Source organism: Diadema antillarum, unplaced genomic scaffold, assembly GCF_040938485.1.
Source record: "Diadema antillarum isolate AM-2024a unplaced genomic scaffold, OU_Dant_1.0 scf00000037, whole genome shotgun sequence".
In the NCBI taxonomy this organism is placed as follows: domain Eukaryota; kingdom Metazoa; phylum Echinodermata; class Echinoidea; order Diadematoida; family Diadematidae; genus Diadema; species Diadema antillarum.
In genome coordinates, this window is record NW_027270926.1 from 2,888,389 (window position 1) to 2,913,863 (window position 25,475).

At 37.1% G+C, this 25,475-nt stretch overlaps 1 protein-coding gene across 1 annotated transcript; it reads left to right on the plus strand.

Annotated features, from left to right (window-relative positions):
• The first annotated feature begins 3,788 nt into the window (after nucleotides 1-3,788).
• On the plus strand, nucleotides 3,789-24,988 carry LOC139709296 (sodium/glucose cotransporter 4-like). Its single transcript, XM_071621246.1, has 12 exons — nucleotides 3,789-3,860; nucleotides 5,072-5,176; nucleotides 8,111-8,275; nucleotides 17,462-17,648; nucleotides 18,214-18,422; nucleotides 19,527-19,662; nucleotides 20,592-20,693; nucleotides 21,159-21,354; nucleotides 22,161-22,551; nucleotides 23,048-23,209; nucleotides 23,794-23,884; nucleotides 24,762-24,988. The coding sequence occupies exons 1-12, from the start codon at nucleotides 3,792-3,794 to the stop codon at nucleotides 24,986-24,988; spliced, it is 2,040 nt and encodes a 679-aa protein (XP_071477347.1). The 5' UTR covers nucleotides 3,789-3,791.
• Nucleotides 24,989-25,475: the final 487 nt, after the last annotated feature.

A 25,475-nucleotide genomic window follows, 5' to 3' on the forward strand; every position in this document is an offset into this window, starting at 1 on the left:
GGACAGTATTCTGCCACCAATATTATCATAATTATCTAACAAGTCAGATATACTGTTTTAAACACGCTTTGAGAAACACGGCATTACTGAGTTTGATGAAGCGTTCTGACTCAACATATTTGATATTCATGTGAATGCTTTTTTGCGTATATTTGATGTGACTTTAAAATGTGTGATGTGACTTTCAACTTAAGTCGCTTAGTGTTATCTATAATACATGCGTTGCATCATATAATTACATCGTGTTTGTATGGTTTGCAAGATTTATCTAAAAACATAAATATAGATTTTGATAAAATGACATTGACAGCGTGAACTTAAAAGTATGAATTGACCAACACCTCAGTAAATATTTAAATGTTCAAAATTCAAAACTCAAGGGCCTGTGAAACCAAAAAATCGTATTAAAGCATTTTTTTTTCATTAGAGGTATAAGTATTCACTCAGCACGTTGTGTCTAAATTTGTTTAGAAGAGTCAATCACTCACATGCATTGCAAGCAATTAATATGTATGTTAATTGACCCTACAGAAAAATAAAAATGTTCGACAAGCCATGTTATTTATCAGAGTCAAAAAATACCTGCATATTCGTTTTCATGTCATTTGGTTCCTGAGATATAGTTTCAAAATTGTGTTTGTTTATTTTTTCTTCTAGATTTACATCAGTGTGAGATTACACATTTTGTTCAGAAAGACCATGATTTACATTGTATTTGATATGATTATTTCCTTGTCTTTTGGCTTGTTATATAGAGAATGGTCATATTCGATCAAATCTGCAACCTTTTGCACTAAATATATATACATTGTATCTAACAGGAGATAATTCGAAGTTTTGTCATTTTGCGTCATCTTTTGGATTCAGGTTTTTTTTTTCTGCTTATAATGCCTATGCCAGCTCGAGAAGAAAATAAAAGAATAAAAATGAAAAAAATCAGACTGAAAATCAAATACAACAGTTTGGTTGACTCAGTCGATTTAAGCAGGGAGGTCCATCACCTCCCTGATTTAATAAGGTATCTTTACAACACAGTTGCAATTAGTCGCAAAATCATTCAGTTCGTCTAAGAAAGCAACAAGGTTTATGCAACGATACGTTGGATGGATGCGGTGCGTGTGTGTGAATATGTGTGTGCGTGTGTGTACTTTTGTGTGTGTGTGTGTGTGTGTGTGTGTGTGTGTGTATTGGGTGGGGGGAGGAGGTAGTTAAGGGTCAAGATGGACTTTGTCACCTGGCATCAAATACCATCCTCACGTAAACAGTGTTTCCATAACACCAAGTTATCAAACTTACTCAAACGGAGTATCATTAATTTTGTGTATATTATAAATGCCGATAAGAGTAAGTAAAAACGGTAAAATGCAGGGTCCTATCTGAAAGAAATGAAAAATAAGACAATAAAAATAATTTAATTTTACATCCATTCTATTAGAGGGCCTTGTATAGGGCTTTGTTAGTGGTTTTTTTTTCAGTATTATATGTATATATATATATATATATATATATATATATATATATATATATATGAATTCATCATGATAGTTATAATAGTTTCTCTGTAGCCAACACTTTCCTGTACATGTTAATCGACTGATAATGGTTTTGAGGGAAATGCATATCAAAAGACATGTCTTTTTAGCTTCTCCCTCATTTTTTTCTTTTTGTTAGCATTACATGTTTTGTACACATACATTCTTTGTTGAAATGAAAATCAATAAAATATATGACAACATAAATAATTCATTTATGAACAGTTTTAGGCACATAACATGTGTATATATATGTTCTTCCTGTGACTGGCAACAAAATGGTGTTGATTGTACTCTTCGTGATAACAGAAATTAAACCACTGATCAATTCAGTGCTTATTTACGTCGATGTAGGGCAATTTGTCAATCAGCTGCAAAGAAATAAATCAGTTGGCTGTGAACGACAATAATCTACCATCAGTACTAGAGGTTATCACGGTATGATTTTGAAGGAGGTGGGGCAGGAAACGCTACCAAGATGACCTTGTCGTAAGTTACAGGTGAGCCATTGAAACCTGGCTTCAGAAAAACACAATATATTGACAAGATATTGACAAAAACGATTGATGAAAATATTCCTAGACGGAAGACGATCGGGGGTCAAAGTTCTTGTCTTGTACGACTGTTACATCATTGTAGGCCGTGGGAGGTAAGGAATTAAAAGATCCTTATTTGTATTTACCTAATGGACCCCTTAAAAACAGTTACCTCAACTGGTGCGAAGGCCTAATTTACACACAGCGAGTCAGAGTAGTGCTGGCATGATCAGATAAGTGAAGGAGGATTAATCAACATCAAACACAGCCGTGCTGCAAGACACTGTGAGGCGGGTGTGCTTTACACTGGTCGTCCTAGAGGTCCACCCAGTGTTTATTCATTAACCCTGTTCGTTAAGATTCAGACACAGTCATAATATAACACACCGAGACAGGTATAGGTGCATTCCCGCACTTTTCTGCCCAACCTGTGATCATAACAAGAAAGGCCCAAAGTTAATGTCGAATGTGCTGCAAAACTGCAAAAGAAACATTGCCGTAACGTAGTTAGAGGAACTATACGATTGGCGCTGACTCTTAATTGAACGGGTATTGAATCCGCCGATTGCTGATGACCCAACGTACCGCCTCGTGAGTAGTGGAATACTCTGGTAGCTTGCCCTCGTTAGCCGAAGTGCGTCTCTGGCTCCAAACCTGTTCCTGAAGGAGTGCTTCGTCTTTGCGCACTAATAGACATCTTGACGGAAACTCATAAGGACGAACAAAATGATGTGACTTTGATATCAAGACAGCTTGTGAAATCGATACAGTTTCCCAAAGTTTCATTTACGTGGTAATCGAAAGATGTCGGATCTCCCTGGACTTAATGCAACATTGGACCCCCTTGATATTGGGGTACTTGTCATTTACTTTGTGTTGGTAATATCAGTAGGTCTTGGGGTAAGTGATTTGCATTTTTCCTTTAAGTATTATTTTACTCTTTTATTTGTCTTTTCTAGGTTATACACATTAACACATTATATACAAGAGGGGCCCACACTCTACAAGCATTGTCTTTTTAGTGGGTCCCTCCGTTTTTTTACACACTGCATATTGACAATTCTTTCATTTTCGTTATTATACCTCTGCAACAATTGCAATGTATTGATACTGTTAGTTTTTCCCATATTGTTGTTTTCTTTGTACGAATTTACATGCATTGTTTCTGTCACTCAAGAAAGTGAGATTAATGTTTATATTACTTTATTGTGGAAAAACGAATAAATTCGAACTTGAACTTGAACATTATTATATATTTACATTTCTAGAGAATTATACATTGAAATTGTAGATTAACAAGCTCTTCACGAAAGGTTTCGAGACTCGTGAGTTAAAAGTTAAAGCTAGTGATTACTAATTGGCGAATATCGGTGCGTGTTTCTTAATTCTATCTTTATCATAAGACAATAGGACATATAGGATGAAATAATTCCTTGAGGTAGTATTGTTTCTGCAATTACTGCAAATCTACGTATAATGCAAGAACATGTAAAAAGAGTGAGAAACAGCCAATATTGCTGTGGTGTTTGGTTTTTTTTTTTATACTTTTGTTGATGTTGCATTTCGACATTGTTTTCCTCCGCTGTTGATATTATTATTTTCTTTTTCGTCTGCATATATTGTTACTGCTGCACTACATTTGCTTTAACCTTTGCATGATAATATAAATTCCAATCATTGTTGTGATTGATGTTGTTTCAACTAAAACTTATCATTTCAGTCTATGCTGAGGTCAAACCGTGGAAATGCTGAAGGCTATTTTCTTGCTGGTGGTTCAATGATTTGGTTGCCGGTAAGTAAGCAATCTGGGTCCCGTCTCACATCAAACTTGTTATCAGTAACAACTGCCACATTTCTTTGACAAATTTGCTCTCAGCCAGTCAGATGCAAGGGTTTCAGTAGCTTATAACAATTGTTGTAACTTGTTATTGATAACAAGTTTTATGAAACGGGGGTCGGATTTAGCTATAATGCTACCGAGACATGTTGCGTATATATGCTGCTCAGATACCCTTCAGTTCTGCATGGGTGTAAAGGATAGTACCGTAAGGAAAGGGTAAAAATGTCAACGCAACTGTATGCATGATTTTACCCTACATGATTATAGGGACATTACCATGAGGAGCAGTGATTTAACGTGTTTGAGTTAGCACATTTGATGCGTATGTGTAGGTCAGCTGCATCACAAAACATCTTACCATATTACAAAAGTTGTAATAAAGCCTCAAATATAAGGATATATCACCATTTTCTCAATAGAAATCAACTGTCTGACTGCAGACGGTTTAGTCTAGAAACATTTTTATTATACTTATTGTACTTATTATCACATTTTGTATATCTAACATTACTTAACATTGATTATACTAATTGAAATATTTACATTGATTGTTTCTATCCTAAACTCACATTTTAGAACTAAATGTATTTTGAAGCACTAAGTGGGTTTTTGTTTCATCTGCAAATGGTAAATAATGCCTTTAGAATGCCAATATTTACGTGGAACGCCACCCAAAAAAAAAATGCAAGCAACACAGACAAAATGTATGACTTCTTGAACTGTAGTCTAATGCATGTCTTAGGAATTTTAACCATTTTATCTGAAATATCATAACACACTGCGATTTTCCATAATTCAGAATATTGATAAGTGTTCGCCAAAACACCAAGAGCCGCCAGTGATTTTTGTTTTTACTCATTGTTATTACACGTCAATTTAAGATCTACTGAGGCGAAATTGTCGGATCTAATTCTGTAAAGTCATCAGTGATCATCGAGATTTGTCTCTGAACATTTTCATTACAACTTTTTGGCAGAATGATAATAACATAATCATGTGCAATAATCTTAAGCGCTATCCTATTGATTTTGGTTGATTTTCTTGGTGTAACGATTTTGGACATCAAGAGCCGCCAGTGCTTTTCGCCTCAATATCTTGGCTTCTGACATATGAGTATTTGCTTTTTTCTTTTGATCTTTTGTTTTAATTTATGTTGGCCAAAGGTTGGTGCTTCTCTCTTTGCCAGCAATATCGGAAGTGAGCATTTCATCGGGTTGGCTGGATCGGGGGCTGCCTCGGGAATAGCTGTTGGGGCCTTCGAATTGAATGTGAGTAAATTGCTGCCTGTTTCAATGCTCCCACTAAAGATATCCGGCAACGCTGCACACTGGCACTGGTCTGACGGTCCCTGACCAGTGAAAATCACTGTCGGACCAGTAACTTTTTGAGGAATTTAAAGTAAAAACTGGAAAAACTGTGTACCTATACTAGTCCGACAGACAGGTCAGACCAGTAGAAGAAATGGGTTAGTGTGTAACGTGAAAGAAATATGTATATAATACAATTCAATTCAATTTATTTTCATATTTCTCACAAATAGCACACACACAAAATGTAACTACATCTACAATACGAAAATTATACAAAACATAAATTAGATGAAACTTCACCTGAATGTACAAAAGTGTGTCTTCATATAAACACAAGGTCTGTATACGTGAGAGTTGAGCTATGGTCATAATGCGAGAAATATGATGGGGCCTGCGTAAAAGCAAGCTTGTACATACAGCCGCAGATCCCGTGATAAATCAGATAAGGGGAACTATGAAATACAAATATTTTTAAAACCATATATATTCACATATATATACATATATTGTGGATGAAACATATGTGCTTTGTAGTTATGAAGTTGTGATTTGACTTGTCTCACGCCATTCTGCTCGAAGTGTGAATGAAATGCTATTCCAAAATATTTATATCTCACGGTGTGTTGTAGCGCGCTTGACGTACCGCGAAGCGGTGAGTAAACGCTTCCTCATAAGATCTCCATAAGATACTGGCTTTGCGAATGAACCATTAATACAGACTATAAAACAGGTAAGTAAACAAGATACTTTCCTCCGAATCTTTTTAGCAAAACATAGTAAAACAAAACGTAGCGAACGTAGACATTTTCTTCTCTCTTCGATGCACTCTGATAATTATTGGTCTCTCTGTCAACGTGGCGTATACTTCCAAAATTTTCCATCACGAGAAAAATACGCAACATGCCATATTTATAGGTTAAGGTATGCGACAAGGTAAATTGACACATGATGACGAGGGACCACGTGCACTTAATCAATTTACTCACGCTTTGTTTGCTTTATGATCATTTCAAAAAAGACTTCGATAATTATTCTTCCCTCGTTTGTTTTCCTTTCTCAGTCTGTTTACAGCTGGGACTCTGCTATCGCCATGATAGTTCTTGCGTAGTTGTTTCCCATGTTTCCGGGATTTTGTGTCATGTTTCATGCAATTTAGGCATAATCATACTATTTTCATACACTCTGGGAGGAAGAATCGTTACATATTACGATGTACAAGTGATGGGCAAAGATGATAATTTGCGAAGTCACAAAACGTCCAGGGTAGCTATGGCTACGGTGAGATGCTACGCTGTGATATCATTATGTTCCCTGTGGGCCTACACATGACTTTAACAATGTTATTTTTGTCATCAGTATTGTCATTTTCAAAATTGCTATGTTAATATGATAATCATTGTTTTAATAATCATATATCATTAATCATCATTACTCTAGTCATAATCAGTATCACTGCTTTTGTCTCCAGTATACAAGGTATCAATGGTCATTAACCTGCTTGTTCCAATCATTCTATGACTTCCAGACAATGTGCTGTGCGTTCTTCCTATCTGCTGGACGCAATATCGATCCACTCCTCCTTCTCTCCACCCACCCCCCCCCCCACCCCTCCCCACCCGCCCCCGGCCATTGTACCCTCTGTCTAATTTTCAGAGTTTTTTTTCTTTTCGTTAGGATTCATATTTAATGTGTTAATACGAGAAGAAACTAACTTGCAGCTGAACAAACAAACTGACACGACGTTCGTTTCAACTTGACTCGAATACTAGCATACTGCCATCCGATGAATCCCCGTAACATGATAACACAATACGTGGTCTGGGTGACGGGTGATATTGTTCGTTATTTCGAGGAATCGTTAATCTACAACTAGATTAGATGAAGTAAGGTTCATTATTCCGAAGGTTCGTTATTCAAAAACATTTAATGAAACTATGATTATTCGTATAAACGTTTGTTCGTAAAGTAAAACAAGGTTTGTGACGTTGTTCCGAAGGCTCGTTATTCCAGTCAAGGTTCTTCAATCCGAAAATGAGATAGGGTTCGTTCCTCCCTAGTTTCGTTAATCCATTTTTTTTTTTTGGGGGGGGGGGGGGGAAGAGGTACGTACTAACGAACCTTATTTCGCTTTCGAAATAATGAACCTTCGGAATAACAAACTTTTTATTTTTGCATTTTGGGATTAGCGAACCTGCTGAATAACGAATCTATTTCATTTTCGGATTAACGAACCTCCATGAAAACGAATTGTATTATAATCTGGCGGCTGACAGAGGCTGAACCTTTTTTTTACCTTCATCCAATGTTTTTTGGTGGTTTAATCTTATTTAGAGAGTGCTGCATTCAAATCTGGATGCTACAACTCTAGCATCTTTGAGGTTTTTGAAATGTTAAAGGTGGCTGCCAAAATTGAATGGCCGTCAAAATCTAGCACTTCAAATATTTCCGTATGGATAGAGAAAGGTGATATACTCGTCAGTGATTGGGTATAGGGAACATGTTGTAAAGAGTAATGTTATCCATATTTCTCTGCACATTCAAGTTGAGCAATTTTGTAACGTTAAACAAAATGGTACCAAAATGCCCCTGAATGGTAATCTGCAATAAAACCAAAGGAGATCCGAATATATCTGAAAATAAAGAAAAATCTAACTTTAAGTCGAAAAAACCCCAAAGATATGGCAAAAATTACATTATGTATATAAGGCATTATAATTGGCTTTGAAAATAGTAACCAAGAGGGTTACTTAGATTTGAAATTGCCGGAGAGGTGTATATTATATTACTAATAGCTTCTTCTAAAATTCCCCTATTTTGACTTGTGTAAATTCTATGAATCGGTGATTCAAAAATTATATTCTGGGTAAATACATTTTGTTTCTGTTTGAACAGGCGTTAATCATCCTCCAAATTCTTGGATGGCTTTTCCTACCAGTCTATTTGGCCAGTGGGATCTTCACCTTGCCCGAGTACCTGCAGAAACGCTTCGGTGGAGTTCGGCTTCGTATGATCATCGCATTCGTCTCGCTCATACTCTACATCTTCACGAAAATATCGGTGAGAGGAAAATATTCCATCGCTTCTCAATCACTTGCCTATTTCGGAGATTAATTGATTGTTCAGAGGCGGTTCAAAGGTCATATTAATCATGAAGTTTTCTTCAACGAGATATACGGGATATAAGTAGATATACTTTTCTCTTCCCTTGTGATTTTTTTCTCTCTCTTTTCTTTTGTTATTATTTCTAATCATTGTTATACGCTGTTATTGAATCTTTGTTTTCGTTCTGTTATATTGTATACATACACGGACTTTCAGAATAACAGTCGATGGCTGAGCAAGTTTCCTTTTTATTACCGTGTTGAAATGAAAATGAAAATGAAAATGAAATGAAATGAACGCCAAATTTACCTTCCGCTGAACGAACATGAAAGCGGGAGGAATGTGGTCGTGAAACAGCAGCAAAAAGATGAAATCATTTTCACTTTTGTTTAAATCTGATGGGCTGTGATGTCTCAAAGATGAAAGGTGTAAAGCCACAACCATGAAATGCAAAGAAGCCATGCCTTCTTAAACTTGTATGTTTAGTCCTTTAAAAAAAAATGTTCTGTAGGTTTGTTATAGGTTCAGTACAGTTTATCTTTCGAACATGCCCCGTCTGATTTGTTTTCAGACAATGACATCTATTCTAAACAAAAGAAAAGTCATCGTTTAGCTTTAATCTAATATTGTCAATAAAAATGCATTTCTTATCGAAATGCAAAAATAGGGGGCGCTATCCTATTTCTACGTGACAATGATTAATATACTCTGGAGCCAGAGTAACGCAAGTCTATACTTTCCTATACAGCATAGCTATATTGCGACTGACACCAGCAGGTGTGTAAGTCTATAGAATGTCTATGATATCATCGAAAGATGTGGACTCATTGTAGCGCCGAGTTGGACCAATTTGAAACTGTGCTGTCGCATCCGCTCCTTTATGATCGATAATTTACAGACTGCCAAAACTTTGCTGATCAATCCGCACCAATCGAAAAAAAAACCCCACTATCTATATGAGGGGGAAGAGAATCCCTAAAAATGTACTTAACCAGGAGTTCCATGAACTGATGACAATGGAAGTGTTAGGGGAATACGAAACTCGGAGAACGCACAGCCCAGTAATCCAATGATCCAACAATCCAACCATTGCAATGGTTCAATTTTACGACAAACAGAAACAAAACAGGTGACGAATAAATATTGGATGGTGGCAGAAAATGTTGTGCAAGTTTCGACAGTTGTGATGAATGATAGTGCACTGATGACCAACGTGGTTGATTCTGGAGTCGCTGTTCGGACACGAGTGATCAATCACAAGACCTTTTGCTTTGTGCATGGTAGGCCTTACTATACTAAGGCCTACATGGTAGGCCTTACCCTTACTAACAACAATGATGATAATAGTCTTACTTACGCAGTGCAGGCTCTTAGGAGTTAACACCGCTCTACACAGAATTGCCACTTATCCATTTACACCTAACCGGAGGGCCAAACCCCCCAAACTCGCTTACTTTTCGAGTGAGTTCCACTCTCTCTACAAACTAAGTAAACCATGCTTATTTTCAAGTTGTAATTGTAACAAACAACATTCCACTGGTCTACCTCAAAAAAAATTTGTTGCGAAAGCCTCCAAATCCAAGATGGCGTCCAAGATGGCCGCCATATTTACTGAATTTGTTATTTGAAAGATAGAATTTGATAGAAAGATCAGATTTCAACAAATTTGATGTCATATGAAAGAAAATCAAATTTTCTACAAGTTGATACCATTTTTGTGGGTTATTGTGATAACTTAATGGAGATTTTAAGGAAAAGACACTCATTTTTTGATATTTTTCTGAAAAAAAAGAAAATCATGAAAACGCTTGATTCAGCATAAATCAAAGAAAGTCTGAAGGATTATCTTGAAACGCTTGAAGAAGTTTGTTTGTTATATAATTAATATTTGGAGAAAATTATGGGTCAGTACCATTTTCGGTTCAGGAGTTATAATGTCTCAAACTTGAAAACTCACTATGTGAAAATGGCCACTTTATTTGTGACCAAGACCTTGTTGGTCGTAAAAAAAAGTCTGTGCACACCAAGACTACTAAACGCACCACTGGCGCTGGCGCTTGTAACAGTGCCAGTGGTGCGTGTAGTAGTCTTGGGAAATGCAGACTTTTCTTTGACAAAGGTTTGTGCCTGCAAACTAACTTTTCATACCAAGTGGTAGCTCAGGTGACGCTAATCGCTATTATTTCAAAGTAGATTGTTCTGAAGCAGATGAAATGAAGCAAAAAAATATTTTTCAAATAGAGGTAGAAGTTTGAAACTACCTTGCTATAGAAAGTTTAAAACAAAATTTAGATCAATCACTCAAAAAATTCAAGATTGCAGGCCATCAAAGCTGACATAGTGTATTGCGCCAAAGTAAATGTAATATTTCGACTTTGATACAATTATGTCTTTTTTGCTGTCTATTTATATGGTTTTTATATATTCTGAACATTGTAATGCTATTTCAAACCGTCTTAGGTTTTTATGGAGACATTTTTCAGAATGCACCATCATGAATATTCTCTAAAAAGGAAACAAAATTGAATTTGAAAATGTTTATGAAAACCATGTAAAAACTAGATCTGTCGTCTTTGGGACACGATACATACATGGTATAAGTTTGACCTTGATAGGCATAGCACTTTCTGAGCTAACCTCTACACAACTTTTGGGGAGAAATAAAGAAAGAAGAAGAAGAAAGAATCCGTACGGATACAGAAGGTGATCCGAGAGGATACTCGGATCACCTAATTAACATCTTTCCCATATAATTAATATTTGGAGAAAATTAGAGGTCAGTATTGTATTTGGTTCAGGAGTTATAATGTCTCAAACTTGAAATCCCATTTTACATAGTATCATGTATTTACACGCACCTGTTCCCAAAGACTCCACAGAGGGTCAAATCCAAGATCATGCTTACTTTTCGAGTTCCACTCTCTCTATAAACAAGACCATGCACGATATTAAACATAATAAGTAATATTCCGTGAGTACACCTCAGTAGATTTGTTGCAGAAACCTCCAAAGTACAGGTGCGGTCCAATAGGGCCGCCATTTTTATTGAATTTAACATTTCAAATATAGAATTTGATAGAGATATTGGATTGCAACAAATTTGATGTCATATGAAGGAGAGTAAAACTTCCTAAAAGTTGATACCACTTTAGCTGTGTATTGTGATGAATGGGGGGGGGGGGGTGTTTGCTTCTCTTTTTTTGGGGGGGGGGGGAGGAAATCAATACTTTTATATTGTTTTGAAAAAAGGAAAAATTGTAACAATGCATGATTTAGTATTTATCAAAGAAGAACTGAAGGATTATTTTGAAACCTGTGGTTGAGATTGAGATTTACTGAGATTGAGACACAATTCATATTTATGGAATTACAGGCAATATCATACATTGTTGACAAATTAACATCTCAAACTTGAAAAAAAATATATATATTTATGCATTATAAATTTTGCATACAATGTGTTTACACGGTCGCATGTAATACTGTAATGGTCTAGTGACTTGCAAGTGCCTGCAAACTAACTGTTCATGCCATGTGGTATGTGACGCTGGTCGCTATTACTGTAGCATTTCATAGTAGATTGTTCTGAGGCAGATAAGATTGAACAGAAAGTATTTTCCAAAAAGAGATAGGGGCTTGGAATTTGGCACAAATTTTGCCAATGTGTCATATTTAGCGACAAAAATAGTATCCACACAAAATTCAAGATGGCGGTAATTAATCGAGGTTGTCGTTAAAGGCATTATTTACCATTGGTGCACGTGAAACAAAAACCCAGCTTTAGTTAATTCCTCAAACTAGTTCTAAACTGTGAGTTAGGGATAGAACAACTAATGTACAAACTTAAATCAGTATAATTAACGCTGAATATTGTTAGATATACTAAATAGATCTGATAAGAATTCTTTTTAATACTAAGCTGTCAACAGTTATGATGGTTATGGTTTCTTGAAAAGAAATGGTGATATCTCCGTATGTTTTAGGCTTTATTATATATATATATATATATATATATATATATATATATATTTTTTTTTTTTTTTTTTACATGGTAGAATATTTTGTGATACAACGAACCTGCACATATAAATCGAATGTGTTATCTCTCCCAATGGTAAACAATACCTTTAGTGTGTTGCGTCAAAGTTAAATCTCAACTTATAATTTGATATATTTTTTAATCTTCTTATATTGCTGTCTATTATATGTTTCTATATACATCCGAACGATATCGTACCAGTGTAAACCATACTGAGGGTCTTTTTTGGGGGGGGGGGGGGAGGGAATGGAGCTCATTCCAGTGTTTGGGTAAGGCCCGATCTTTGATTAAAAAACAGAAATGCTTCTGTATCAAAGATATACTTTTTTACTTGTATGTTACTCTGCTGTTGTAGAAACTTAAATGATGATGGTATATGTGTAATAATGTCTGATCCGTAGATGTCCATGAAAGCCCTTTTGATCCGAGAAAAAAAAGCCCCCCCCCAAAAAAAAAAAAAAAAAAAAAAAAAATTGTCCAAATTAATCATTCGTGCTGTATATTCACATTTACAAATAAGCATGCTGAAACTGTATTTACTGTTATTAGATTTTTTTTACATTGTTTTTAGGCTGATTTCATGTGGGTTATAGTATCACTTGATCTGAACTTGTGCCAGTGGTGGATGCTTTCCCGTATTAGATATCAGGATCACTCGAGAGTGAAAATGTTCATTTTCATTCATTTTAGAGTGACCTCAGGGATCACTCGAAGAGTGACGAGTGATCCCTAAGGTCACTCTAAAATGAGTGAAAATGAACATTTTCACTCAAAATTCACCCCAATTTCACTCTAAATTCACTGTTTTCTGTTATTCACTCCTTCAAAAGTGAAAACTTCCACTCGATTTTTTTTCTTTTTCGTAGAGTAGAATATCACTGGTTTTAAAAAATGTTTCCATAAAAACCTAAGACGTTTTAAAATAGCATTACAATGTTCAAAATATATAAAAACATATAAATAGATAGCACAACAGACGAAATTTATCAAAATCGAAATAATACACTTAATTTGGCGCAATACACTATGTTAACTTTGATGGCTGTCATCTTGATTTTTTTTTTGAGTGATTGATCTAAATTCTGTCCTAAACTATCTTTAACAAGATTGGTGCCAAGTTTCAAGCTACTACCTCTATTTGAAAAATATTTCTTGTTTCATCTCATCTGCTTCAGAACAATCTACTTTGAAATAATATCGATCAGCGTCACCTGAGCTTCCACTTGGTATGAAAAGTTAGTTTGCAGGCACAAACCTTTGTCAAAGAAAAGTCTGCGTTTGCCAAGACTACTACACGCACCACTGGCACTGCTACAAACGCCAGTGCCGTATAGTAGTCTTGGCGTGCAGACTTTTTTTACGACCCACAAGGTCTTGTCACAACTAAAGTGGCCATTATTTTTTACATAGTGAGTTTTCAAGTTTGAGACATTATAACTCCTGAACCGAAAATGGTACTGACCCCTAATTTTCTCCAAATATTAATTTTATGTCAAACAAAATTCTTGAAACGTTTCAAGATAATCCTTTAGACTTTCTCTGATTTATGCTGAATCAAGCATTTTAATGATTTTCCTTTTTTCAGACAAATATAAAAAATGAGTGTTTTTTCCTTAAAATCTCAATTAAGTTATCACAACAACCCACAAACATGGTATCAACTTGTAGAAAATTTGATTTTTTCTTTCATATGACATCAAATTTGTTGAAATCTGATCTTTCTATCAAATTCTATCTTTCAAATAACAAATTCAGTATATATGGCGGCCATCTTGGACGCCATCTTGGATTTGGAGGCTTTCGCAACAATTTTTTTGAGGTAGACCAGTGGAATGTTGTTTGTTACAATAAAAACTTGAAAATAAGCATGGTCTTCTTAGTTTGTAGAGACTACTACACGCACCACTGGCACTGCTACAAACGCCAGTGCCGTATAGTAGTCTTGGCGTGCAGACTTTTTTTACGACCCACAAGGTCTTGTCACAACTAAAGTGGCCATTTTTACATAGTGAGTTTTCAAGTTTGAGACATTATAACTCCTGAACCGAAAATGGTACTGACCCCTAATTTTCTCCAAATATTAATTTTATGTCAAACAAAATTCTTGAAACGTTTCAAGATAATCCTTTAGACTTTCTCTGATTTATGCTGAATCAAGCATTTTAATGATTTTCCTTTTTTCAGACAAATATAAAAAATGAGTGTTTTTTCCTTAAAATCTCAATTAAGTTATCACAATAACCCACAAAAATGGTATCAACTTGTAGAAAATTTGATTTTCTTTCATATGACATCAAATTTGTTGAAATCTGATCTTTCTATCAAATTCTATCTTTCAAATAACAAATTCAGTATATATGGCGGCCATCTTGGACGCCATCTTGGATTTGGAGGCTTTCGCAACAATTTTTTTGAGGTAGACCAGTGGAATGTTGTTTGTTACAATAAAAACTTGAAAATAAGCATGGTCTTCTTAGTTTGTAGAGACTACTACACGCACCACTGGCACTGCTACAAACGCCAGTGCCGTATAGTAGTCTTGGCGTGCAGACTTTTTTTACGACCCACAAGGTCTTGTCACAACTAAAGTGGCCATTTTTACATAGTGAGTTTTCAAGTTTGAGACATTATAACTCCTGAACCGAAAATGGTACTGACCCCTAATTTTCTCCAAATATTAATTTTATGTCAAACAAAATTCTTGAAACGTTTCAAGATAATCCTTCAGACTTTCTCTGATTTATGCTGAATCAAGCATTTTAATGATTTTCCTTTTTTCAGACAAATATAAAAAATGAGTGTTTTTTCCTTAAAATCTCAATTAAGTTATCACAATAACCCACAAAAATGGTATCAACTTGTAGAAAATTTGATTTTCTTTCATATGACATCAATTCGTTGAAATCTGATCTTTCTATCAAATTCTATCTTTCAAATAACAAATTCAGTATATATGGCGGCCATCTTGGACGCCATCTTGGATTTGGAGGCTTTCGCAACAAATTTTTTGAGGTAGACCAGTGGAATGTTGTTTGTTACAATAAAAACTTGAAAATAAGCATGGTCTTCTTAGTTTGTAGAGGGAGTGGAACTCGACCTCTGTTTTTAGCTTTCGGCCCCCGGTTAACCTGGTCAGGATCGAGAGGAACATCTTGGGTTAGAAACAAAAATAAAAACTAATCTTGGCCAGGGACGTAAACACTTGTTAGGCCTCGAACACTGGACTGCCGTTTCAAAGCCCAGAGTGTTATTCGCCATGCATTCTCTCAGCTTCTTTGCGATGATTTAACCTGAATTATTTTCATTCATGGAAACTTCCATTGTTTATTCTTTTTTTATCTATCTAAAACTGATTAGAAACTGTCTTCACGTGAGGAAATAGTCGCAAAGTACTGCCAATTGCAGGGTAATGTCAACATAACCCAAGACAAAGAAATATTGACTCTTAAAGTAGGTTAGGTCAATCAAATTGATTCACCATATCCATTAGATAGTTACTCTGAATTATCATATCGCCTCTTCATACAGACTGGCTCGCCCCCATAATTGCACCATTTAGCTTCAATAAAACTAGTTTACTGCACTTGTCACATCTTTATCATATATCATCTACTCAAACAAGCAATAAAAACAAGTGAGGTCCTAGTGAAATGGGGTGGGATCGGCGGGACATGAGAGGACTCCTCCCTGATTTCACGTTACCATGCCTTTGGAATCACTGGTTGTTTAAGATTAAATATTTTCGCGATGCTCACTGTCCTGGGCCCCGTTGCAAGAAAGTTGCAATCAATTGCAAATAATTGCTAATTTTGAAACAACCGTTCTGATTGGCTCAGGGTCTACCCTATTAAGAAGACATGCATGCAACAATGATTTTGATTGGCCAGTGACAATCAGTTGCAAGTTGCGTTTAAACGCAAAGTTTCTAGCAACGGGGCCTTGGAGTGATAACATTTCGAAGTGGTTTTATTTCTTTATTTGTATCATTTTATAATGGTTAGTTCCTTTCTCCAGGGCCTCCCTGATTTTTGAGTGGTTGATCTAAATTCTGTCCTAAACTATCTGTAACAAGATTGGTGCCAAGTTTCAAGCTTCTACCTCTATTTGAAAAATATTTTTTGTTTCATCTGATCTGCTTCAGGACAATCTACTTTGAAATAATATCGATCAGCGTCACCTGAGCTACCACTTGGTATGAAAAGTTAGTTTGCAGGCACAAACCTTTGTCAAAGAAAAGTCTTGTTAAGCCTCGAACACTGGACTGCCGTTTCAAAGTTCAGAGTGTTATTCGCTATGCATTCTCTCAGCTTCTTCGTGATGATTTAAACTGAATTATTTTCAGTCATGGAAATTTCCATCGTTTATTCTTTTTTAATCTATCTAAAACTGATTAGAAACTGTCTTCATGTGAGGAAATAGTCGCAAAGTACTGCCAATTGCAGGGTAATGTCGACATAACCCAAGACATTGACTCTTAAAGTAGGTCAGGTCAATCAAATTGATTCATCATATCCATTAGATAATTACTCTTAACTTAATTATCATATCGCCTCTTCATACAGACTGGCTCGCCCCCATAATTGCACCATTTAGCTTCAATAAAACTAGTTTACAGCACTTGTCACATCTTTATCATATCATCTACTCAAACAAGCAATAAAAACAAGTGAGGTCCTAGTGAAATGGGGTGGGATCGGTGGGACATGAGAGGACTCCTCCCTGTTTTCACGTTACCATGCCTGTAGAATCGCTGGTTGTTTAAGATTAAATATTTTCGCGATGCTCGCTGTCTTGGAGTGATAACATTTCGAAGTGGTTTTATTTCTTTATTTGTATTATTCTGTAATGCTAAGTTCCTTTCTCCAAGGCCTCCCTGATTAGTAGAAACTCTCACCTCACCGGTGACTCTATACTGGGACAGGTGGTCTCCCATTCTGTTTGTACATTGGTCACAGGAAAATGGAATTGATGCTCTCTACCATAATAATGTCCCGACTCCACAACGCACAAAAAGCAAAGAGTGTCACCCTGTATTTTCTTCTTAAAATCAAGAATGAATAACGGAATAATAATTAATTATTTTCTAACCCCGTTTTCTAAAGGTGGATCTTTATTCGGGGGCGCTGTTCATCGAACAGGCCCTTGGATGGAACCTGTATGTCTCTATTCTCGTTCTACTGGCCATCTCCGCCTTGTACACGGTCACCGGCGGGCTGGCGGCCGTCATCTACACGGACACGGTACAGGCGATCATAATGCTTGGTGGCGCCCTGTGGCTGTGCATCGAATGTAAGTTGTGGTTCACTGAAGGTAGGGCTTGTGTGAAAGTCACGCCTATTCACTTCGAGTTACTTCAATGATGAATATTTGGAAAGTTTACGATGAATCAGTGAGAATTAGAATCAATTCGAGGAAGGCTTGGTCCTCAAAAAAACGATAACACTTCCGAGGAAATAGAGTTAAAAGTAGCACTTGAGAAGATAATGATGGCAGAAAAATCAATAAACAGAAATGGCAGTAATGGTATAGTAGTAGCGTCACAAGAAACAGGAATAGTAGTGATAAGAGGAAAGTTCACAGAAGAGATGTATACTGCTGACAGAAGAAAAAGCAAGGATCTCTGTTATTATCTAAAAACGTTTAATCTTTCCCATTCCTCCCTTCTTCTTTTTCCCCGTCTTTCTGCCTCTCCTTCTCTCCTTCCCTCTCTCTATCTCTCTACATTCCTCTCTGTCTATCTATCTATCTATCTATCTATCTATCTATCTATCCATCTATCCATCTATCTATCTATCCATCTATCTATCTTCACATTATACATAATTATATATCTTTCTCTATTTCTTATCCACAGCCTTCAATGCCATCGGGGGCTATGATAACTTGGAACCGCTCTACGGCGAGGCAGTGCCTAATGAAACAAAGTACGGGGGCAACGAGTGTGGCGAGCCGCGAGACGACTACTTCTCGATGCTTCGCGATCCGATCGACTCCGACCTCCCTTGGCCCGGCTTCATCTTCGGCCAGACGACGGCGTCGCTGTGGTATTGGACCACCGACCAGGTCCGGCCGCCGAGAGCGATTTCCATTATACACCATTTTTTCCTCATTCGGTCGTGATCGTCTAGAGTGTGCTTCGATGTTTGATGTTTGATGTTTGCGTGTGTGTGTGTGTGTGTGTGTGTGTGTGTGTGTGTGTGTATGTGTGTGTGTGTGTGTGTGTGTGTGTGTGTGTGTGTGCTTAAGCTAGACAGTATTGCGTCTACTTATAACTATTTTCTTCGACTAATCCCTTCCACTACTGCCATTACTTCTACAACTACTATTACAATGTATATCCCTCTAAAATTATTTTTGTCATCTGACTGGTCAAGGGCATTGAAAGTGACAACACATATTCAGCTATAAAAATCCTAGCTGGTTGGTTAAGGAAGGATGCAAGTTTCGAGGCATAGATACTAACTTCATAACTTCACCAAGCTCCTGTGCTAAATCTTTATTCTCAGCACCGCTTGCCATTTCAAATCTCTGGTTTCATCTCCTTCTATTCTTTATCCTAATCCACTCTGCTTTCTCCTTCTTCAATGACACAAACATTATAATACCTATCATCATATGTATAGTGTTGGGTCAAAATCACTGAGCAGTGAGTTGGTATTTTTTTCCAACCTATTCACAGCAGCACAACTAGGTATTAACATATCAGGGTTTAAAAAAAACCAACAACAACAACATAACAGCAACTTAGACTACGTGACGTCAGGATTTCTTCCTTTTCCAAAGATCCAAGTATCTAGTCAATCCAATTAAAACAGTGTGTTTGGTTGTTAGATGTTTGTTTGTTTTTTTGTTTTTTTTGTCTCTGAGCAAAATGACTCGAAAACTTTTGAACGGAGTTAGATGGAAATTTCATGGTATACTATAGGAGAATGTTTTGGTGATGATCCAGATCCGATCCGAATAGAAGATTTTTGTTAGAGGACGAGCGCACAATTCTAAGGCGTTAGTGACCCTCTAATGAAGTTGGCGCTCTCCAACACTCTGTATAGCTTTATCATCATCACCATCATCACTGCTTTCATTACATCATCATCATCATCATCATCATCGTCGTCATGATTATCATAATCGTTCCCGATATATCTCCCACCCTATTTCGACTCGCAGGTAATCGTCCAGCGCACACTCGCTGCCAAGAATCTCTCCCACGGCAAGGGGGGCACAATCCTGGCCGGCATCTGTAAGATCACACCGTTGTTTTTCATCGTCATGCCTGGCATGGTAGCTCGCATTCTCTATCCAGGTACGTTTTTATACGTGTGTGATACCTTCTTGGTATACCCTACAGATAAATACCCTTACAATACTGCCCTCAGTGGCAAAGGAAACATGTGTCAATTTATCGAATTGCATCATATTATTTCAATATCATATTTTTGAATGGAAAAGACGCGAGCCACTTAAATATTATGACTTAGATGCTTTGAACACAATCATTTTGTAAAGATACATGAAACGACAATCAAGAGACTATCAGAATAATTATTTATACAGCAGGTTGCACGACTACAAAAACCCTAATTGCACCCACCCACACCCCATGCTCGCTAATTCTTGTGTTTATCCATAACGTACTAACTTCAGGTTGTATAACAAGGAAACTTAATCCTCCTATGAAAGCATAATTATGATTCCGCTAGTTATTCTCAAACTGAGCTGATGCGTTTTTGTTTTAAATCTGGCTCAATGCATTACGTTCCTTACAATGCTCAAAGTTCATCGCTGATTGATAAGCCACTATAGAGGAAACAAACGTACCTCCCTTGACATTTGACTCCGGTGACCATGTCATGTTTATGGCGGAAAATAAGGCATATCGTTATTGATGTAAATTATCATGGGACATCGGCTGCCATGTTCAACGGCAGCGTGAAATGGAATGCCATAGTAACGCATATTCATTGTTATCGTAGATGGATACGAAGACCACTTGTGCATGATAAGCGTGTGGTTATCACAGGTAACACAATAATACAATACCGTGGTAAGGTTGCGTGTGTGGTGTGTGTGTATGTGCGTGTGTGTGTGGGGGGGGGGGGGGTGTCAGTGTACAAAATTCTACGCAGTAACCGATACTGAAGGTCATTGGCTAAATGACGGGATAAAGCTACAAAGGCAAAAGTAAGTTCAGAATACATATTATATTTGGCGGCTTCTCCCTGCATATTTCAGATATTGTTGCCTGTGTTGAAAACTGTGAAGCAATTTGCGGCAGTGAAGATGGCTGTTCAAACTTGGCCTACCCGCTGATGGTCATGAATCTACTTCCTAAAGGTAAGGAATGCGATTTATTATCCCTAACGTTACCACGTAAGAACTTCCTCTAATCTTACGTTTTTGTTTTTTATTTCATTTCATTGACATGAATGTAGATAAAAATGATGCTATAATATGATACATCATCATAAAAAATCATGTGTTAGTGTATCGAGACATATTATACATTTATGTATATTGTATAATACATCTTTCATTGTATGTGTATTATGTCAAGACAAGAGAGGTAGTGACGATTATTTCCGATTGACTTTATCTGTTGTAGGTATAAGCTACTTGACATATAGTAACGAAATGCACGCACTAGGTCTAACCCTCAAAAGACTAAAGAAATATTTTTGTTGTTTTTCAAATCACAATAAGTTAACAGTCAGAGATATTAGACTTTGTACACCACGAATTTGACATGAACAAAGGCAACGATCTCTCCCATCTTTCTCTTTCTTTCTGTCTTACAAACAGGTGCACGCGGTTTGATGATGGCCGTAATGCTTAGCGCCCTCATGAGTTCTCTGACGTCCATCTTCAACAGTGGCTCCTCCATCTTCACCATGGACATTTGGCGGCATTTTCGGCGTTTCCCTTCGGAGAAAGACATGGCGAAGATCGATGCCAAATCGAGGCGGAAATATGATAGAGAACTTATGATAGTTGGGAGGTAAGAACCGTAATCAGTTCACTTCGGAGAACAATGCTTGTTCTTATTCGAATAATATATTCTACGTAATTTTGCATCACTCAGTTTGTGGGAAACTTATCATCTAAAATATACACCTAATTGATTTATTTGACAGGATTTTGGCTTCAGAATGCAATCTCGCGCTTTATCAAATCGGGAGATTAAGTGAAAACAGCAATAAGAATGGGGGCAGATTGATGCATCAATTTGCGTAACACAGTTTGATTCACAATGTATGTTTGTGTGTGCATCGCAGTAAGTTTGTAATCACACCTGCTTTGGACATGTGTTGAACATGAAATTGGAGGTGATAGCTGGAGACGTGTTAGTACTGGGGTGTCAAACAGGGAAACATTCTCATATAGCTTAGAATATATATTATCACGTGAAACCATTTTAACCAATCACTGGAGGATTATTATTTTTTTATCCAAAATGTAATTATTATACTTAATGATCTTTCCGGTAAAATCATCATCTGCATCGTTTCTATCTCCCGTTTTCTCTTCGTGTTCTCCTCATTCTTCCTCAATACCGAACCCCCTTCGGAATCCTCTCTGTGTTTGTGTTTGTGTTTTTGTTTGTGTCTTTGTCTGTGTCTTTGTCTGTGTCTTTGTCTTTGTCTGTGTCTGTGTCTGTGTCTGTGTCTGTGTCTGTGTCTGTGTCTGTGTCTGTGTCTGTGTCTGTGTCTGTGTCTGTGTCTGTGTCTGTGTCTGTGTCTGTGTCTGTGTCTGTGTCTGTGTCTGTGTCTGTGTCTGTCTGTGTCTGTCTGTGTCTGTCTGCAGGATCGTAGTGCTCGTTCTGGTTGCAGTCAGCGTACTCTGGGTGCCCGTCGTGCAGAACAGTCAGAACGGCAAACTCTTCGACTACATCCAGCAGGTTACCTCCTATATGGCGCCCTCTCTGGCCGCCATCTACACGCTCGCCGTCCTCATCGAGCGAGTGAACGAGACGGGCGCCTTCTGGGGCCTGATGAGCGCGCTGGTTATCGGCGCCGTACGAATGATCCTCGACTTCGTCTACCCCGAGCCCAGCTGCGGGGAGGTGGACGACAGACCTGAAGCCATTCAAGCCCTCTTGTTCCATTACATGTATTTTGCCCTCTTCCTCTTCTGCTGGACAGTTCTGATCGTGCTTGCCATAAGTCTGCTGACAGAACCGATTCCTAAAGAATACGTGAGTGTCGTCAGTAGCGGCGATTATAAAATCAATCATTATCAAACCAAGAAGGTAACCATTGATTCATTCATGTATGTTGGTTTGCTAGTAGAAGTATTAAGAGTAATGGTTATAGTACTTTTAGTAGTAGTCATGGTGGTAGTAGTAGTAGTAGTAGTAGTTGTTGTGGTAATGTTGATAATCAAGAAGAAAACAAAGAAGAAGAAGAAGAACAATGATAATGATAATAATGATAATAATAATAATAATGATGATAATGATAATAATAATAATGATAATAATAACAATAATAATAATAATGATAATAATAATAATGATAATAATGATAATAATAATATGATAATAATATGATAATATCATACATGAACGAAAGCACTTACAGGTGCATATAGGCCCTATACATGTATAATAGACACACAAAATAAGACGATGGTTATCATCGTCAGCACCGTTCCTTTGTGTGGTCATGTGTTGTGTTTGTTGTCAATCACAGCTTTATCGACTTACGTATTGCACACGCTTCAGTCGAGAGGAGAGAGTGGAGTTTTCCCAGAAGAAGAAATTCAACGCCGAGCTCAGCGGGGCTGACAACCCGGTGGGACCGGTAGACCAAGAGGCTATGGAAATGAAAGAGAGCTATCGGAAGGTCGATGAGGTACCTCCAATTTTCCACGTTATTTCCTTCCACTTGAGTTTTTTCCCCTAAAACAAAAATTGATATTATGTTTATGTGTTGTCATGGTTTCCCTTACTTCCTCCAGACATGCCTGAGAAACTTTTTCTAGACCGTCACCGGATCAAAAAACAATGTCTTATAAAAATGTGACGTAATGAATTTTGAAAGACTGTTATCTTGGCATGGTGCAACTCATCTGGTAACAGCATTAACCATCTCGGATGTGTTCAAGCAGTGGCAACGTCATTTTGCCTGATAGTAGATATTCTCTCAAATAGGCTTATTCTTCTTTTTGGTTTGTTTATTTGTTTGCTTGTTTGTTTGTGTGTTTGTTTTGGGGGTCATAATTTTCGTCGCCGGACTGCATACTAGGCATGACGAAATGTTTCAGATTTCCCTTTGGATTCAATTTACATCTCCATTCGCAAAGGTCACTTTCTTTCATTCTCTATATATCTGGTCTCCTTCTTCTAGTTTTAACTCCGTCTGATCTGCCCCCTATCACAAATCTCACTTCCAAATCTAGTCATCCTCCGCATTTCCCCAACTTTCTCCATTAACAGGCCGGGGTTGAAGCCAAAAATCACGACGAAGCAGCGCCCTCGTCGGTGGCAATCGAGAAAGTCCCTGATGTGGAATGCATGGATCGATCTCGTGAGTATACAGTCATGTTTGATTCGAGTTTTCCGACAACTGAATCTAAAACAAACAAAACATGAATGAATACAAAATAACACACAAATACCAGTACACAAACACACACACAAACACACTACAAGAAACGGGGAACATAATATCTCTACTCTGAAAGATGCAAGCCTAGTCCTTGCACCCGTGTGGGGAAAAAAAATCAATCTTGGACAAATTCGAACTTCATTAAACGAATAATCGTCCAAATTGCAATGTCACTTTTAATCTAAGATTTAATCACAAACATTCAATAATTTGAAAATGTTATATCTGATACGTCCTCAAGGCATAGGACGACTATTCCCTCGTCAGAAATAGTAAACCTTGTTATCTTTATTGCAATGACCTATCTTTATGCATATCTTTCTCTTTTTTAGGTGCATGTTTTTCAGGGTTTGTTGTGATAAACCAAATATTCAAACTATCGAGGAATTATTATTTTCGTCTTATTAGTCCAATTATTTTTCTTGGCTAATCACCAATGTGATGCCTAAAATACAACAATTCAGCAAACAATCTTTGATTATGCAACCGACTAATCAACAAACCCGTAATCCATACAATCAATTAATCAATCAATCAATCAATCAATCAATCAATCAATCAATCAATCAATCATTCAATGAGGGTATCAGTCAACCAATCAATAAATCAGTTAATCAGTCAATCAGTCAATCAATCAATTAGTCAGTCAATCAATCAATCACTTAATCAACCAACCAATCAATCAATCAATCAATCACTTAATCAATCAATCAATCAATCAGTCAATCAATCAATCAATCAATCAATCAATCAATCAATCAATCAATCAATGTTTCATTCACCAATCCATCCACAGCGGCCGCGTCAATCGAAGCCGAGCAATCGATATTCAAGCGATTCTACAACTGGTTCTGCGGGTTTTCGCCGAGCAATGAGGACACGATCTCGGACGAGGATCTGCGGCTGCGCGAGGAGCAGCAAATGGAGAAAGTCATACAGACAAAGAGAGACCGCCTCATCGTCAACGCCTTCGCCTGCGCCGTCATCGGTACCGCCATATTTCTTTACATATGGTATGGCTAGAATACTTAAAGTATGGTGCAAATGGAGAGACTACCCGTACAGGATTTTTTTTGTACGCCGTTATGAGTTTCATCAACTGTTGTAAGAATATACACCGTTTATCATAACAACCATCTCGTACAACTACCGTATTATCCTACTTGTTATATGAATTTGTATATAGAATTGTTACGTAAGGGTACGATGTGCTCCTTCTTGGTATCAAAGCCCCATTTGTATGTCCCTCAATAAGCATGACATGCTTAATACTGCCTGATTATATTGTGGTCAAATTTTGTTTGAGAAACCTGTATTGTTACTCATCTTATCTGAATTCATTGTTATTACTTCAGGAACGTGCTATTAGCATTATGACTGTAAATCTACGTGTCTTTCTCATACGGAACCTCTAGTTTATCGCTCAAAGACTTCAAAGCTCTAAGAAATTTACACTTTACAAACATCCACGCCAGCATGTTCATGCGCAAGTACACAAATAAATCGTTCC